This window comes from Lonchura striata, chromosome Z (genome assembly GCF_046129695.1).
Source record: "Lonchura striata isolate bLonStr1 chromosome Z, bLonStr1.mat, whole genome shotgun sequence".
Lineage (NCBI taxonomy): Eukaryota > Metazoa > Chordata > Aves > Passeriformes > Estrildidae > Lonchura > Lonchura striata.
The window spans coordinates 39,417,111-39,434,857 of NC_134642.1; the positions used below are offsets into that span (position 1 = coordinate 39,417,111).

A 17,747-nucleotide genomic window follows, 5' to 3' on the forward strand; every position below is an offset into this window, starting at 1 on the left:
TGCACTTGGATCACAATCTTTCCTAAGGTCCCTTGCCATTCAAATTATGCTGTGAATCTATTTTTCTAAAATTATGGGGGTTTTGTTTCTGTTGCTTGGCTGAAACCTTGCCTTGAAAAGTCCCCTCAGCTGTGCTGAAGCAGGGTCATGTCCCAGTGACTCTAAGTCAGTTCTGGAAGGATAAAAATCCTTAGGAAAGAGGAGTTGTTAAGCACCCTTTTGTGATTCACAATGTATAAAATTAGATTGCTTTGTGCCTTTTGCACAAAGTGTGCTCTGAAGGGAGGAGCCATCACATACCCCTTATCTATAGATGGTGTGGAGCGTGACCACTGAAATTTTCACATTGTCCCAGAAATCAGGAGCAATCCACATAAACCTCTGTGCTCTGCATGCCTCTTGTTCTTTCACTATAAGCTTTCTACAGAGAGGCAAAGTATCCAAATGCAGATATCATCCTCCTCCTGTCAGTTTTCAGACAAGTGCTGGAAACCACAATGTCATCTGGACATCATGGAGAGCCAGTGTGGAGAGTAAGGGGCTCAAAGATGTATCTTTAAGTGTTTTTCCATGCTATTTGAATTCCTTAAAAGCTGAAAGCTTTGTGTTTGGCTCTCCCCACTTCTAGACTATTTAAGTTGGAAGTGTTAGCCTGGTTGGACTTATTTACTTACCTTTTCCTGGAGTGGAATTTCAAAAACCATTCAAAAAACAAATTAAAAGATCTATTAAATATCTGGATTAAATTTCTGAGTCTGTGTCTAGGGTGTAGATGTGAAAGGTGTAGATGGATGTTGTGCCTGGCGGGGAGTACAGGAGCAGTGGTACATATCATATCCCAAATCCATCAAAATGAAGAGTCTTGCAACTGTTTTAAAGACAAATTTCAGCAAGATTTGATCAAATTTATGTCTGAGTGATTTTCTGGAACTAGTCTTCCAAGAAATCCAATTGTAGCACATCCTCGGAGCTGAGCATATCCTCACCCACCATCCTGAGCCTTGGTTGGAGCCTGTTCCCAATCTGACACATGTTCCTGTCAAAGCTGCCAGGGATTGCAGCAGAAACAGGATCAGGCCCTTTAATATCAGCACGCCAGTGAGTAAATGTAGACGGAGTGACTGGCTTGTCTCTGAATGTTAATTGGGATTTATGTCCTGTTTGGAGATACAGCTTTAGAGATCTGACTTCCTGGCACAGTTTGTGTGATATGTTTTTCTGTGCATGCGTGCGTAAAAGGCACTTTCCTTTTGCTGTTTACCGGAAGGAGTTTATTAGACATTGCTTATGCAGCATTTTTGTGATCTTGTTGATGAAAGATGCTATATAAACAGGGCTGCATTGGACTGGATTCAGTAAGTCTAAGAGCTTGCCAGCAATTTGTTACTGTTTGACTCCAGCGACCGAGCATCAGCACAGCAGCAAGCCCATGAGTGCAGCTCCTCACAGTACTGCTCTGGCTCTGCCTTCCCTCATGAAATGGAATTTATTACTCCCTATCTTACATGGACACTTGGTAGGAAATTGGAGCTACAAAATGAAGAGTCATGGAAGTTTAAAAAATCCAAGAGACAGGACAGATGTGCTGTGATTAGTCCTGTACTCTGGCTCACCTTGGGTTAGATAAATAATTGAATGTGTGCCATCAGCAAAACATACTGCTTGCAGACTTGGAAGGAAATTTGGCTTGCAGTCCTCTAATTGGAAGTCAGAGATGGTGGAAAAAGGATTTTTGCTCAATTCTTGTGCTTTAGATCTCAAAGCAATGAGCTATTTTAAAACTCAAGTTTAATCTTGGATAATTTAAATTGATATTTAGTAGGCTACTTGTTCTTTGAAATTACTATATATTTATGAGAATGCATTATGCTTTGCCAGTTTATTAGATCTTTTATTAAATGCAAACAGTGCTATCATTGTATAAAATTCCTCTTTTTCTTGTCCTCAAATTCCATACCTGTCAAACATTGACTTGATTCTGCAGAATCTATACCAACCTCACCTGCAAAACTAAACAAAATCATTTTCTTGGTACAATGCCAGAAAAGAGAGCAGGACAAAGATGACAGCTGAGTCTAAGCAGATGAAAACAGTCAAAAGCCTTTTATTTAATCATTCTGCTATTTTTGACATGTTGTCTAGTGATAAACCACATGAGCATTCCCTTGTGTTATGAAAAAAACAACTATGAAATAAAAACCCAGGAAAGAGCGGAAGAAAGTACAGTCTAGCACTTGAAGGAATCTCATATGTGATTTCAAGGATGATGTTTACATGCATGTAAAATATTCAACAAATGGCTTTTCCAGTGGCAGCCGAGGTCATTACCTTTTCAAAGCTGCATAACGTTTTCCTGCTGAGAGTTTCCTTCTTTGCTTAGGGGACATTCGCAGGCAGACTTATTTTTGGACACTGGTATGCCAAGTGGGACACAGTTATGATGTTACCAGTTAAGATGATTACCAGTGCTGCCAGTTGGTCTGCTCTGCAGAAAAAGATGCTTATTAGCCTGTGCTTGGTCAATGTATTTGCAGCCCTGTGGCTCTGGATGGGCTAGGAATCGACCAGGGAAAATGTTGGTTCTGCCCCTGTTGCACAGAGTCATGGCTTCCCCAAAAGCATAGAACTGTGGTCTCTGTGGCTCATGTGGAAATCCCAAGTGCATCTTTATGTTTCACAACAACAGCATCTTTAAGTTACATATTGAAAGGGAGGATCACAGGAAATGTTTCCAAAGGTCTTTTTCTTCTGCCCAAAAGACATACAGAAAGCTGAGGTTTAGTTGCCAGTTCTTTCTGCAATGAGCAGAAGTTCATGAGAAATTTTTTCTGTTGTGGCTGCCTGCAGGGTTTTCACACCAACCCCTTTCTCTTCATCCTGAAAACCTAAGAAAGTCCAAAAATTATGGTCTTCTGGGAGTGCTGATCTGCTGATGCAGGGAGATGTGTTGAGAGAATTGTCTCCCTGCCTTGCTGTTGTTTCAAACCACTACTGAACACCTCACCACATCTCAATTTACTTAAGTAAAACCACAAACCCCTTTGAGACAGACATCCTGCACTGTGCCCATGGAGAACAGAGGCCCAGGGTATCCTAGAAAAAGAACAGACTATTTTATTGGTGGCTAAATTTGCCAGACCTGTGAGGTTTTGTTTTATGTGCATCTTTCAGTTTCATGTAGGTCAGCAACTCCAAGCCCCACTGATACCCATGTGGGATAAAGAGCTTCTTCCACTCCTCAAAGTACTTTTATTCTCTTTTATAGAGGAATGAGCTTCAAGCATTCACAAACATTGTGTTCTGCAGGGGCTGTAAACCATCATATTGGTTTGGAAGGTCTTTTCTGCGAAGAAGGAACTACAGTTTATGCTCTACCACTATAAAAATGCCTTTGGCCATAAAAAGATGACATGAAACAGCACTTCGAGGAGGGGAAGGGTCAGTTAACAGTAAGAAGCAGCCAAGGAGCGTGTCTGAAAGCTTTCAAGAGCATCAGTCAGGGTCTCCCAGGGTAAGCACTGGCACAGCTCCTTAGAGTCAAGAGAGGTATGTGGCGTTTTCCAGGGGAGGATCTGGTCCCTGGCTTGCGTTCACACAAGAGGAGTCCAGGAACTGTGAATCTTATCAAAACCTTCCCATTAGCAATGACTGGAATGTAATTTCATTTCTGGTATCTGTCTTAATAGCCAGAGTTGAGCAAAAGAACAGATAGCAGGGTGCTTTTTTTTCCCCCGCTAAGAGAAAGAAAACCATTACAGGTCGGCAAAATTATTTGACTTTAATAGCTAACAAAAAACAAGACTTAATTTCACACATTGCTTTTACCACTGAAAATTTTACTTCTACAGAAATCAGCTGGTAAACTGGTGACTTGCTCTCAGAGGTCTGAGTTCCCCAGCATTGTTTAGGCAAATCCTGATGAGTCAGTTAAGAAAATAAAGAAGCACACAGGTACTCACAGCAGTCATAGGTGTTGCAGTATTGGAAGAATTCACTGTATTTGGATTATTTGCCCTCTGCTGTGACCATGACAGGAAGATCTTGGGATGGCCTTGGGCCTTGCATTACACCCACTGTGAACATAAATTATCTCTTTACAAAACTATGAAAAAATACTAAGTCTGGAAATCATGGCAAAGTGTATGCTGAGCAAGTGTCTGCAGGGAGGCCATCCCCTCTTACTCAAGATTTCGGTATGTGTCCCACAGAAAGGCAAACAAAAATAGAGTGCATTGCTTCAGTTTTACACCATGTCAACATAAATCTTCTCTCCATGTGAATTACGGCAAAACTGTGCACAGCTACTGAGCTGCTGTACTTGTGCTGCAGATGGGCTTTGTCTGTGCATGCTTTGGCAGACAAACCTGTTGCTTATTTGGATTTCGTATAGGAGAAAAGTGAATTTTCTGGTTGGTTTTGTTAGGTTTGTTTTTTAGTGAACCTTGCTGGCTTGCATTTTGCGATGTCTAATTATTTTTTGTACATTCATTTCTGTATTTTATATTTGAATTTTTGCTAAACCATTTATTTCTTAAAGCCAGGGTAATCAAAATGGAAACACCAGGCAGGAACAATAAGGAGAGGGAACTAACAAAGACCCTTTATGCAATTAGAAACACTGTGCCAGGTGTAATTGCCAGGTCTTCAGAATGCAGCACAAGTTCTTCTAAGTTCAAGTTATGATTTAGGCTGAAGAAGTCTGGTATTGAAAAAAGTTCTCACCTTTCCCAACAGGAAATAGGTTTTTTATTAAAGACATTTCCTGAGTGTATTATCATTGCTTTCTACTAGCACCAGCTTGAAAGAGCAGTTCTGATCTATTTAAGTCTGTATGAAATCCTAAGCATCTCTTTTGCCCCATAAATTGCAACTGATCTGACACTTATAGGTCAGAAAGAGTGTTTTGGAGAGGAAAGATTTGACCTGCCTGACCACCTATAGAGTTGCTGCATCTTCCAGTGGCATGACCTCAAACCTCAGCTGAGCTCTAGAAACTGTTCATATGTGCTCTCCTAGCCCCAGTGAATGGGAGGTAAAGTTCCTCTTCTTGAACTACCTCTGTCTGGGAGGAGTCAGCCTGGAGACTGACTGCCTGTCAGTATTTTAGTGATAAAGTAAAGAAAATATTTTATCCTAAGAACTCACTTTTGGGCTCAGCACAGAGATTTCTCTGTCTGCTTTGCTCCTAGGAGGCAAATATTTCTTAGAGCAGACTCTTCTCTTTCTACTTTTGACGTCTTTAGCAAGAGCTTCCTTAACATATTATGTTTAGTCTGAAACCAGTATTAAACTTGTATTTTTCTTCTTCTCTTTGCATTTCCCCTTTGTGTTCCCTTTTTTCAATCACTAAATGATGATCATGTATCTTTTTCATCATGACTCATTGCAGAGATTTAGAGCTGCCTCTCCAAAACCTCAATAAATGCATGGAGCAGCTGTTGTTATAACCCAGCTCACTGCCATGTTACTGCAAACAGATGCAGGTTAATTGTAATTTAAAATGTTTATCCTGTTATTGTTTGCATTTCTGAACATTTTCAGCAGCTGTAGGACCCTGAGAGACTCCCTCCCCTCTCACACAGTGTATTAATTTTGAGGGTTCAACATGCACTCGTTGGTGTCTCCGGTGTCACTGTGGTGGCCCGTGCAGAGCCGGAGGTGGGCTGCAGTGATGGCAGCTCTGCACCAGGTGGAAGCAATTATGGGGAAAAAAAAACATGGTCCTTGCTGGATGACTCACTGCTGATAGCTGCCAGATAAGCTGACTTAATAAAGCAGTGGCTTAATTAAGCCACATTCCTCCCATCTTGCCTCTTGTCCAGCCTGTCTGAGGCGATGCTATCAAGCAGCTACTGATTTGCAGGATGGGGCAGGGGTGCTGTGAGACACCCCTGTGTGTGTTGGGCACTCTGGGGGGCCTATGGGTGATGGGACACAGGGGAGCTCCTGGAAAGCTCAGCTCCTCTCTCAGTTTGCAAGGTAATAGGCCACAAATCCTGAAAAAAAGAGATAGATCTGCCACTTCCCTAGTCGTAGATATATTTATTGGTATCAAAAGTTTGACCTTAAATCCCGTCTTCTGGCACTTAGTCTTCCAGAAGTGCGGTGGTAGGAGCGCGTACCGCGCCACAACATAGAAGCATCTCGAACTCCAGAGCAGAGGAGCACAATATCTCCCTGTTTCTCCAGCAGCTACCCAGCAGAAGAAATAAGGGGTGACTTGGCTTTGGGGGTGTCCCTATCCACTACAGATTTTCTTACAACCACAGAAGCTGGACATTGCATTAATCAAAATCATGGTACCCCAAACCGTCTGCCAGTTTGGGCTTATTATTTATCCTCAGTAAAGATTGCATGAGAATCAAAAGTTACTGTGTTTTTAATTGCTGAAGTACCCCATTAAAAGCTGCTACAGATAAAAGTCTGCCAGAAGCTTCATCCTTTGTAAGCCATATTTCAGGTTAGCAAATCAACCTAATTTTCCCAGAGCTCCAGGTTTTAGTGGTGAAGCTTCAAATACACAGCTGCGTGTTTGTGTTTCATGCATGGCCACATGTACAGCTGCATAGCAACCACCTCGCTGAAAGTTATCCAGTAGCTAAAATTATCAGTAGGAGCCCCTTCTTACCTCTCATTATGTATGAGATTGCTGCTGTGCAACGTTGATTAGACATGTCAGCCTGGACCTGGACATCTGAAAATGAATGTTGCTATTAAAATGCCTTTGCAAATACTCATGTGTCCATCATTTTGACTGATTTCACTTTAAGAATGTAGAAAGCTGAAGCATGCAGGAATCCCAGGGTTGCAATGTAATGTTCATAGAAACAGGTATTGTATTGTATTTCCTTTGCATTAACCCTAAAGTAGCAGTTTCCCTGGCAAAATCATGCTGATAAGAGTGCTATTAAGTACAGGCTGCACTAATGCAGAGATCTGTAACTTTCAACTGGGAAGAGATTATCATGTGGAATGTGGTCTGAAGGCATGGAATCCCTGTTCTAAACACTTATTTAAGTATAATTTAAAACTTCCACAATACAGAAAAATCTTCACACATCTAGAGAAAATATTTCAAAATCTCCTTATCAGAAAGGCTTGGGAAAATTCAAACAAAAATTTGAGAGGGACATTGAAAACAAGGAAATTGTTTCTCAAAACTGCCTTATCCCACTGTGGAACCCATTCCTGCAAGAAGTTGCTGAAGAGAGGGATTTTAGCAAGCACTTGGATATCAGCCAGGGGAACATGATTTTCTAGTTGTTTTAAGTGAAAGCTAAAGCACAGGGCTGTGCTTGCTTTAGGGCAATATCAGGGTGCCAGGGCAGCATTTAATGGCTGTAACCTGGTATGTGATGGGTTCTCAATGTACAGCTGTGGAAGAAGAGTTTGATCAGGACAAGTGGTTTGGCTTTTGGGAGAATCCAGTCAGGCAGATAAAACGTCATTTTAGCCACAAGAAAGCAAATGAATCCAGATAAAAACCATGACCACAAGCTGAGAGTAGGGAGGCAGCTCCTGCTAGGCTCCCAGCAGGTAGCCCCTTACCCAGGAGTAGGTTATCATATCATCTGCTGACACAGGTCTTATTGGTCCTAAACCTGAAAATAAGGTGGAAATTCCATGGAGAATGGTACAAATTATGGAAGTTGTTGCTCCCTGTGGCTGGTTAGCTCTAGCTGGCACAACCCCACAGGCCAGAATCTCATGGCAGGGACGTCCTCCTCTCCTTGCTTATCTCCCAGCCCTCTCAAGCTGGGCTGTATCTTCCTCTGAAGAGCAGCTACAAGGAAGCCTCTTTTCTTTTGCAGACAGAAGGAGATCAATGTGCACTTGCAAAGCCATCAGCAGCGCTTGCAGCATATGAACGGCCTCCCCAATGCACCTTTGAACTCATTCCTCCTGCATTTGTTTGTCTTGCAGATAAAACTTCACAGCAGTGTTTGGAGAGAAGTCTAATGAGGCACCACTGTTTGTACAGCAAAGCAAAGCTTCCTCTTCAGATGTTCAATGCTCATTAGGCATAATTTATATTCCAGCTAATCTTAGGAAGAGGGTAAAATATGGAGCCAAAGTTTGTTTTTACATTGTTTGGAGAAATGCATTTGTTTTAAGCCGTCAGTTGCTACTGATAGTTAATTTAAATTCAACATAATGATGATTTGTGATGCCTACATGTTGTCCAAGGGAGTGTCATGTCATTGACTGACATGGCTTTAGCACTCTTCTGCATTAGTTATTGAATCAAAGGAAAAGAAAGAATGGATGGTTTCCCTATTTGGGAGATACTTCAGTATGTCCACAAAGCATGAAAAAACTATGAATTTGTAAAATACTGAAGAATTTTTTTCCCTCAGATTCATGTATACTTGATGAAAATAATGCACGGAACAGAAGGTTTTTTTCTTTTTCAGTAGCCCTGGCAGTCACCAACATGAGACCCTTTGAAAGTCACCAGGCCTCTGCAGTGGGAGACTCTCAGGATGATAAGGCACACAGACATTTGTAAAGGCTCCTGAGGGCTGCTGGGAGCCTTGGTGATTTAATGTGGTTTTCTGCCTAGAGAGAAAACCAGCAGGTTTAGCTGGATGTGTAAATGTGATTACAGGCCATTGTGTCAGAAACACTAATTTCTCAGCATTCAGACTTTGCTCATATCATAGACTCATAGAAGGTGTCTGATCCTATTGACTCTACACTGCAGTTTTACCTCAAACTATATAAGATATTCTCCCTTACTCCAGTTGAAACACCCATTATATTGAGTTTACCTCCACCAGGTTTATTAGAGGACAAGAAATGACTGATAACATTTATTCTCTGTGTACTCCTCGCTGAGACTTATCCCTTCCTGCTGGTTTACAATGTAGTGACAGATACCTGAGAACAGCCTTCACTGTACCATGAAAATGATTACCTGAGTTGTGTACTTGGATAGCACTGAGCTGTCCAGACAACATTCAGACAACACAAGAGAGCAGGATTTTTGGAAATTACTTGGGATATTGAGTGGGTCAGCGTTGAGGTACTCTGTCTCAGGCTCCTGAGGTGGCTGGACATGCTGCCATGTGAAATTCTTCCTGGGCCAGGTGGTGCATTTCCTGATTGTGTTCTGTAATGCTGAACTCCAACTGCTCAGGATCCTCCTCTGGTTTGGTTCATCACACCCACAATCCACTTATGGCTGTTTCTAAAGGCAGCACCAATCTATAGAGAATACTTTTATTTATTCATTTATTTATTTTATTGTTTTTCAGGAAAAAATGCTGTAAGGGTTATAAGTTTGTTCTTGGACAGTGCATCCCTGAAGGTATGTGATTTCACTGTTCTTACACATCATGTCCCCATGCATTTGTCTTTCCCCATCTACCGTCTCCTCCACATTGTCTGTTTGGAAGAGCAACCTGACAAAAGCACAGGCTTCACCCTATCTTATGTATGACTGTGGGGAGGAGCTGTTTCCAAGAATTGTTTGGAAAATAAAAAGATCAACAACTTCCAAAAGTGCTGCTTAGCATGCCAAGCCTTGATCTGCCCCTAAGTGCACATGGCTGCACAGATCTTGTGCCATGACCTGCTGCTCTGCACACAGAAGAACATGTTCTGCCCTTGGCTGGGTAGCTGGGAGAACTCTGTGCATCTTTCACGGATGATGGCTTTCCCTTTTTTTCCCTCGGATCTGGTACAGCTGACTTGTCAGTGCACAGGAAGATGGTGAGTAGGTGAGTTATTTCCTAAGGGCATGGCTTCCTAATCACCAGGGGCCAAGTAAGATGCAGATTTAATCACGACAGTTCAGTATGCAGTAATAAAAATGGATCTGCTTTGAATAAAACTGGCTCTGAATTTGTTGGACCACAGGAACTACCAGACAGGAGCAAGTGTCCAGAGATGACATGCCAATAAACTTTTTTTTTTTACAACAAGGAAGTTAAAAACTTGATCTGTGACAACATATTCTCATATTCTTCTAACTGATGATATATGGAAAGCCTTGTTTTGGTCTGAGAATTTTCCTAGTTTGTCACTGTGATGTTTTGGGAAAAAAAGTGACAAATCAACATTCTGGAGAATCAGCTGGTTTTGAGTTGCAGTGTCCAGCCAAAAGGGGTTATAACCCAAACTCTAATCCTTGTGGGTTTGTTGTGGGTTTGTTGCTGTTGTTGTTTTTAATTTGTGTCTTCTTTGCTGCTGGCTAGAAACACTAAAACAATTGGTGGACTGATGGGGGTGGGGACAGGGAGAAAAAAAGAGGAAAACAACTCATGATGACCCTGTGCCTGGAGGAACTGTGTAGGGCTTGGGTGAAATTGGTATTCACACATAGGTCCTCATCCCATGGTTTTGCTGGGAGTTTTGTTTCAGTGTGTGTGATATCAGTGAAAGCTCCAGTGTGAGACGGACACTTGAAAGAGGCAGTTGTATGAATTGGAGGCAGAATTCTGAATCCTTTTAGGGTGGAAAGAAGCCAGGACTATACAGTCTGGCTTCCAGCTTTCCTATGGATTTAAGAATTTTATGTATTGGCTATTCACTGAATATAATGGATATAGCAAGAGAATTAATAGGAACAAAATAAAATGAGAGCTGTGGCAATTTATTACTTTGGCTTCTAATTCTCATCTCTTGAGATATTAGGTGATTATGAAAGCACAGTCCACTGACTTTGTCTAATCCTGTCTTTGAACTGCATTTCAGTAACCTGAGAGTTTCTGCCCCTAATTCAATTCTCTGCTGGCTGTGGCTTCTCTCCCTTTGTCTCTCCATTCCCTCTTTTCAGCTTTATCTGTATTTTGCCTGGAACTTCAGAGTCCACAGCAGTTGCTATAACATTTGAGACAATCTCAGGCCTTTGGTGTAGGGACAAGAAACATGATTCACTGAAGTATTCATTTCACTTACTCTGTTACAAGACATCACTTGGCTCTTCACACATTGTTTTGGCATAATCTTGACAGAGTAGCTGTATGAAATCCATATCTCCAAACAGACACATAAATGCATAACAGATGTGAGTTTATTAAAGCACATCTGCACCTTTTAATCCAGTACTGGCACATTAAGACTGTGAGAAGTAGTTCCAGTCCTGTCTTCTCTATGATTTAGCAGTGGCTGCAGGGAGGAGGCTTGACAGAGGTATAGATCCTCCCTTTTCCACCCTTTTATAGCTGCCTGGGGAACACACCAATCTCCTTCTGGGGCAGCTGTTCCTTAAACAGATTCTTTCCCAAAGATTTCTAGATTTGTCAAAAAAAAACCCTTATTGGTTTTCATCCTGTTATTTTTCATCTGCCCTTGAAAAGGAACAGAAATCAGTGTAGTACAGTATAAGTCTATGTCTCCAATTTCTGCATTTTTTCTGTTTTGTACTCACCTTCTCACTGTGGCTTTCAGCTGCAGGACCAGGCAGCAATGATCCTCAGGAAACACTGAGTGGATTTACTTCCATGTCTGATTCTTTCTGCAGCATCTCTTCCTGCTCCACCTGTTCAGCAAAGTGGATTAAAAAAAACAGCTCCTCACCTTTTTCTTCTATGTGATCTCCTTTTTCTTTGCTTTGGAGACTCACTGCTCCAGCCAAATCCGGTCTTGGGTCCTGTCTCATGGTGTCATAGAGTGAAGAAGGGAAAGATGCAGTATGAAGCAGTTTATTTTGGAGACCACCCTTTCTACTGCTGGTTTGTTTCCTGAGTTGGCTGTGGAAGAATTCAGAATAAAATACTCTATTACAGGCCAGCTATAGTCAGACCTGCTCTTTCCTTACTAATGTTGTTTCAAAAATTTCCTTGGTACAACTTTCCATGCTGTATTGTCATTTCTGAGTTCATTGAAACTTATACAGAGACATTTGTTATTCTGCTTTGACTTTTGCATTTTCCTAAAGTCTGGAACAGCCTGATCCTCATTGTATGGTTTTGATTCCTCCTCAAACTATATTTCTTAGGCTGGCAAACAAGGGGTTTGAACACAGGAGGCAATGTTCACCTCCAGTTCTGCAGAGCACAAACAGGTGGTGCAGCAGTTTTTGCCTAGTTTCATCTCAGTTGTGAGAACTATTTCTAGGGAAGTCATGTTACCTGGGACCAAAGCCCTGGAAATATGCCTCTGGGACCTGGGACCTGCCTACAGCCATTATGTGATCTGGGTTGGCTGTGTGGGACCACCATCAAGGGATATTTGTCCTTCCTGGACCCTTCCGCAGCTTTGTGTGAAAGTAAATGGGTCAATGGACATGATGGAGCTGTGTTGAGGTGGACATATTCAAAGACTGATTATATTACATTTAGTGACAGATGGATAAAAAGAACTGGCATTGTTTAGTCTAGAAAAAAGGAAGCTCAGGGGAGACCTGATAAGAGGTTTTAGGTATGTGAAAACTTGCTGCAAGGGGGAAGGTAAAGTGTTCTTTATGGCCGAGGAGAAGACAGCAAATATAATGGGCCTAAGTGTCTGGAAGGGGAGTTTGGATTAGATATGAGCAGAAATCTTTCTGTCTGCAAGAATATTTCATCTTGGGACTAGACTACTAGTGAGCCATATTGCCTAGTAGTCTAGTCATAACCCTTAAGGAAAAGGGAAGCCAGTTTATGCATAGCTACTCCTGCTTGTGATGGGAGATGGCCCCTTCCAGCATTGTTTTTTTCTGATTTTGTTAGGGCACATCTATTCATGAAAGTACAGGGAGGCCAGAGCTTGTTTTACCTCTGCTCTGAACATGGCACAGACCAAGTCCAACACCTGAGTGGATACACTGGGTAAGGAGCAGCACATTCACCTCCATGCTGGACATACCATCCTGTTCTCATTCTGATTTTGTTTCAGTGGAAAACAAAAACTACAAACATGCCCAGGAAAAATACGAGCAATGCTTTAAAGTTTGTACTATTTAGTAGTGCCAAATGTAACAGGAGTTTACAGCCCAGCATCACCTAAAGAGTCCAAACTACCCCTAGACTGAACAGTTTGAATGCAAGAGTTATGTTTTCATTTCATGGCCCTGCACTGTTGGACACTGGTTACTGCAGGGGGTCCTAGCATTGCCATTCACCATTACAGCACTGTGGGCAGACTTCAAGTTGTGAAGCAAGAAGGAAAGAAAGAATGCCTGCTATTAAGGAGGTGACAAACAGAATGCTTGGCACTATTACAGTAGTATGTCTATTACAATAGTACTTTTTTTTTTTTTTCTAATGGGTTCTGGTGTGAGATACAGCATCTTATTAAGTCTCATTTTGTGCTTTTCTGTATTTTGGCATGTTGTCACTTTTAACGTCAGTGCTAGGCATGTGCTCTATATACTTAGTACAGAAAATGTGTTTTCATTTGCTTTACCATCTCTTAGCTCATTTTAATTGTTTGGTGCAATCATCGTACCCAGAGGTATCTGCTAGTCATTAGGGTGAGTCAATAATGACTTTTAATTATATGTATGGAAACACAGTGCTTTGCTGGAAACTTGCTTGAACAACTTAGATGTTGTTTGGACAGGTTTGGTCTGGAGCATGGATAACATATTTCTGCTGCGGCCCCCAGTGCCCACTCACTGTATTGTCACAACCACATGGATGCTCTCTGCAGGGTGATGTTCTCTGAAATGGTCACAGAAACTGCCACTTGCTTTGGTGTAAAACCTGACCTCAGCCAACCTGTGCCCGAGCTGGTTTTGAGACCAGATGACACTTGAGGTCCTGGTGTCTCCTGGCAGATGTTCCCCATGGTGCTGCAAAACCCTCACAGCCATAGCTGTGAGTTGTCCTTCACCCCCAGCCCTGCCACCAGCACCATGCCAGGGGCACATCCAGCCCCTGACAGGACAGGGATGTGGTTCAAACCTCACTGTGCCCTGGCGTCCATCCCTGAGGCTTCACTTTTGCTGCTACATAGCAGTAAAATTAGAAACCCAAACTCATTTGGGTTTCAAACAGGGACTTCAGTCTTTTGGGAATTCAGTGATATACTCTGATGTGCACACTGGAGCTGTTAAGAGAGATGATGGGTTTGTAACAATGCACTGTTTGCTAGAAGGGTTATATCTGTCTTTGAATAATTAATGTGAAGTAATTAACTTTTCCCTTTTCCTTGTGGCATACTTTCTGCCTGGCAGAAAACTGCCTTGGCAGTTAACATCATGGTTTTTCACAGTCTTCTGCATAGGAAATGTTGCTATCAGACTTAAAAATCTGTTGAAGAAAACTAAAATAATGTTTTAGGTAATTCAATATTTCTGTGAAAAGAACTCCTAAAATCTGCCAAATGCAAAAGGGACCCTTGCTTAAAACACAACTTTAAGAAATAGTCTACCTACTGTAAATCTGTGAACAGCAATTACAGTTTTAATATATTTCTTTGCTTATGTCTAATGAATGTTTTATGTCTAGGTTCCTTCAGGCCTTAAAAACAATGTAACTCAACTTTATATTAATTAGCAGAGAGGCTAAATGTTTGCAATCTAAGTATCATCCATCTACTGACTTTGGTATTTTTCCTAACCGTGTTTTTCTCTCCCTTAGACTATGATGTCTGCGCCGAAGCTCCCTGCGAACAGCAGTGCACAGATAATTTTGGGAGAGTCTTATGCACTTGCTATCCTGGATACCGCTATGATCGGGAGAGGCACAGGAACAGAGAGAAGCCTTACTGCCTGGGTGGGTAGATGAGTATGTTGATCTCCTCCTTGGTTAATGATTTATCCCACTCCTTTGAGTCTTTAAGTAGTCCGTTTGGATCTGAAAACTTTCTTATTCTCAATATTATTACAGAAGAAATATGGGGGTTAACTGTGTTTCAAATTAAGAGATCTAGATGCCCCTGAAATTATTAGGAGGTATTACCTACAACAACATTTACACCCACAAACACTTTGAAGTGCTGGGCTGATGCAATTTTTCCTTTAATTCCTTCTGGTGGTTGTGAGCTATGTATGCTGAATATTGAAACATTATCACTAGGCCTAATTACTAAAACTAATCCTTGGGGTTTAATTCAGATGGCCAGTATATAATTTACATGTGGTCCTGCTGTGGCTAGTCCTGCCCTGCCCTGCATGGTTTGCCATGCCAGGGAGCCAAGGTTTGCAGGATTGAGCTTTGCTTGTGAGCTTTTCAATGGAAAGAGACTTTCAAACAATGTTCTCTGATAAATTTCCATGTGTGTTAATAATAATATTAGTGCAGTTTGCCCAGAGCTCCAGACCAAAGGCTCCAGCTTGAATTGCAGAGCTCCAATTACTTGTTTAACCACAAAATCTCTTTTTAAAGGAAGTCTTTTATTGTGTTAGAGGTCTGAAACCCCCAGCTACTGGACATTCTTAATTTCTGCTTCTCTCCAGATATCGATGAGTGTGCCACGAGCAATGGTACTCTGTGCTCTCAGATCTGTGTCAACACCATGGGCAGCTACAGGTGCGAGTGTCACGAAGGCTACGTCCGGGAGGAGGATGGCAGGACATGCACCAAAGGAGATAAAGCAGGTGCTAGGGCAGATTAAATGTCCTGGGTCTAAAGGGTTGGTCTGTCATGAAGCGGACCTGTTCCCAACACTACACTTGGAGCTGGAGGCCCAAAGCTGGGATGTAGCTGATGTTCCTGGGGTATCTGGGCAGTTTGCTGGGCACCTGACCACCTGTGGAGCAGCCCTGCCAAACTCTCTCCTCCATTGCACAAGTACACTGGATGATGTGGAAGGCATTTCTCCTAGGGAGGCAGAACAGCTAAATAATGAAATTTACTATTACAGCTCCAGTTAGATCGTTCCTGCTAAATCCAGTTGCTAACAGCTGCAGCTTGCTCCAATACCAGCCTGAATTATAGCTTTTTTGTTGTTCAGAGCTAAGGAGACATAGGAAAAAGACTTACCAGATGAAGAGCCTTAAAAATTTCACTGATTTCATCTATTAATTAAATTATTTCAGTAACTATAATTCATATTTACACACTCATATCTGAGATTAGCAAATGGCCCTGGGTTGGATGGCTAGTGCATCTTGGCCCTTAGAGGCTCAAAAAATATGTGCTTGGGGTTCCAGCACATTTTCCAAGCCTTGCTTAAATCAATTTCTACATTACATTGCATTGACCAAGACCAAATGCTGCTGACCTGCAATTATGTTAAATTGTGTGAAGCTGGGGTCTTTTTCTTGCCTCACTGTTGGTTGAAAGTGTATACATGTGCTGTGTACAAATTATTTTAAAGGTTTTGACCTCATCCCAGATATTAAATTACCTAATTTAGAATACTACAGAATGAATACTGATATGAAAATTTAAAAAGAAAGGAGGAAGAGAACCAAGAGAACCGTGGTCTGGGAAAAAAACCTGAACAACTTTTGATGAATGGTGACTTACCACAGGTTCATCAATTAATGCCTTAATGTGGCACCATAGTATGATCCAAATCCCACTGGATGGCCAGAGCAATTTATAATTTTGATTTTCATCTGAAAGTATGTAACTGGAGCCACTCTGTTAGCTTTAATAGTTCCTTGTAGTTTTAATTTTTTTTCTTATCAGAGAGTGTGTGTGTGTGTGTGTGTGTGTGATAAATAACCTAGATAATCCCTTTACAAACAGGAGGTTTTTTAAATATTCCTCTGTGTAGTTCAAATTTCTTTATACAGTAATGTCCAAAGCATTCAGGATAACCAACCATTCAAAATATTCATGGCTATGGAAATTATTCTACTGTTTGAAAACCACCATTTTTGCACTGAATGTACACAGTAGATAAAAATATCAGTTCCAGCAGATAATCTGGAATGAAATACCCACCGTGTCTCCAGATACCTCCCAAAACAGCCGAGCGAAGTAAAGAAGGATGCCTTCTGGTCAATTACCCCTCTGTACTCCATAAATGTTGTGAATTTCCAGGCCTCTGGTGAAAAGGAGGAGCCGTGTCCCCGAGTCACTCCGAGGAGAAGGGCTGTGTAAAGAACGAGCTGTAGCCACGCTCCGCCCCGCCGCCAGCCCCAGCCCTGCACCGCATCGTGCCACAGTGGCTGCTAACACATCACTTGCTTTTCACCGGAGCCGGAACATTCACTTTTTATTTAAAAATTTAGTGTGAGAGCCCAAAACACATTACCCATGTCCATTTCTAATGAGGGAGCATGTTTTCCAGGAGATACACCCCTGTTCTCATCGTTCCATGCCTGAAGGATGCAATTCAGACACTTTTTTGGCTCTGTAAGTGGCTGTAAGGTGGTCACTTTATTTGGCTCTGTAATTCTCTTGACAGAGAGTTTTGGGTTGGTTAGTGGACGCGAGAAGAGGGAGCATTTTTTCTGGCATTCGTAGTCCGGTTTGATGGAGACAATACAGCTACCCGTGCAGAAGCAGGCAGATAAAACCACCTCAGCAGGCTGTGCCCAGATAATACAACACAGATGATCAGCTCAAGAGCCTCCATGCAAAGACCACCCACAGAAGAGCTCCCGCAGAGCTTCCCCCTGCCAGCATCTCCTCCTCTTCCAGCAAGGCATGGCCTCTGAGCCCATACACAAAGAAAACACAGCACTCCCCCAAGCAGATCTCTTAGCAATAGGTGCCACAGGGCTCACCAGCATCTCACCAAGATTAAAGGAGTGCCATCATGTGTAAGCTAGACTTTGTGTTCTAAGAACCTTTTTTAAAATGGGGCTGCTTTAAGCCTTCTTCAAAATAATTTCGATTTCCTTGTGTAGGTCTGTGCCATGGAAACAAATTATATAAGTGCCTTGCTCAGTGCTGGCTCAACTGACCCTGATAGGTGAC

The 17,747-nt window shown here is 42.0% G+C and overlaps 1 protein-coding gene across 1 annotated transcript in view; it reads left to right on the plus strand.

Annotated features, from left to right (window-relative positions):
* CCBE1 (collagen and calcium binding EGF domains 1) overlaps nucleotides 1–17,747 on the plus strand; it is a 95,830-nt gene that overhangs the window by 62,070 nt on the left and 16,013 nt on the right. Inside the window, exons 3-5 of the mRNA XM_021554631.2 lie at nucleotides 9,258–9,310; nucleotides 14,511–14,645; nucleotides 15,329–15,469. Coding sequence (XP_021410306.1) covers nucleotides 9,258–9,310; nucleotides 14,511–14,645; nucleotides 15,329–15,469 — 329 coding nt within the window. The remainder of the gene's footprint in view (nucleotides 1–9,257; nucleotides 9,311–14,510; nucleotides 14,646–15,328; nucleotides 15,470–17,747) is intronic.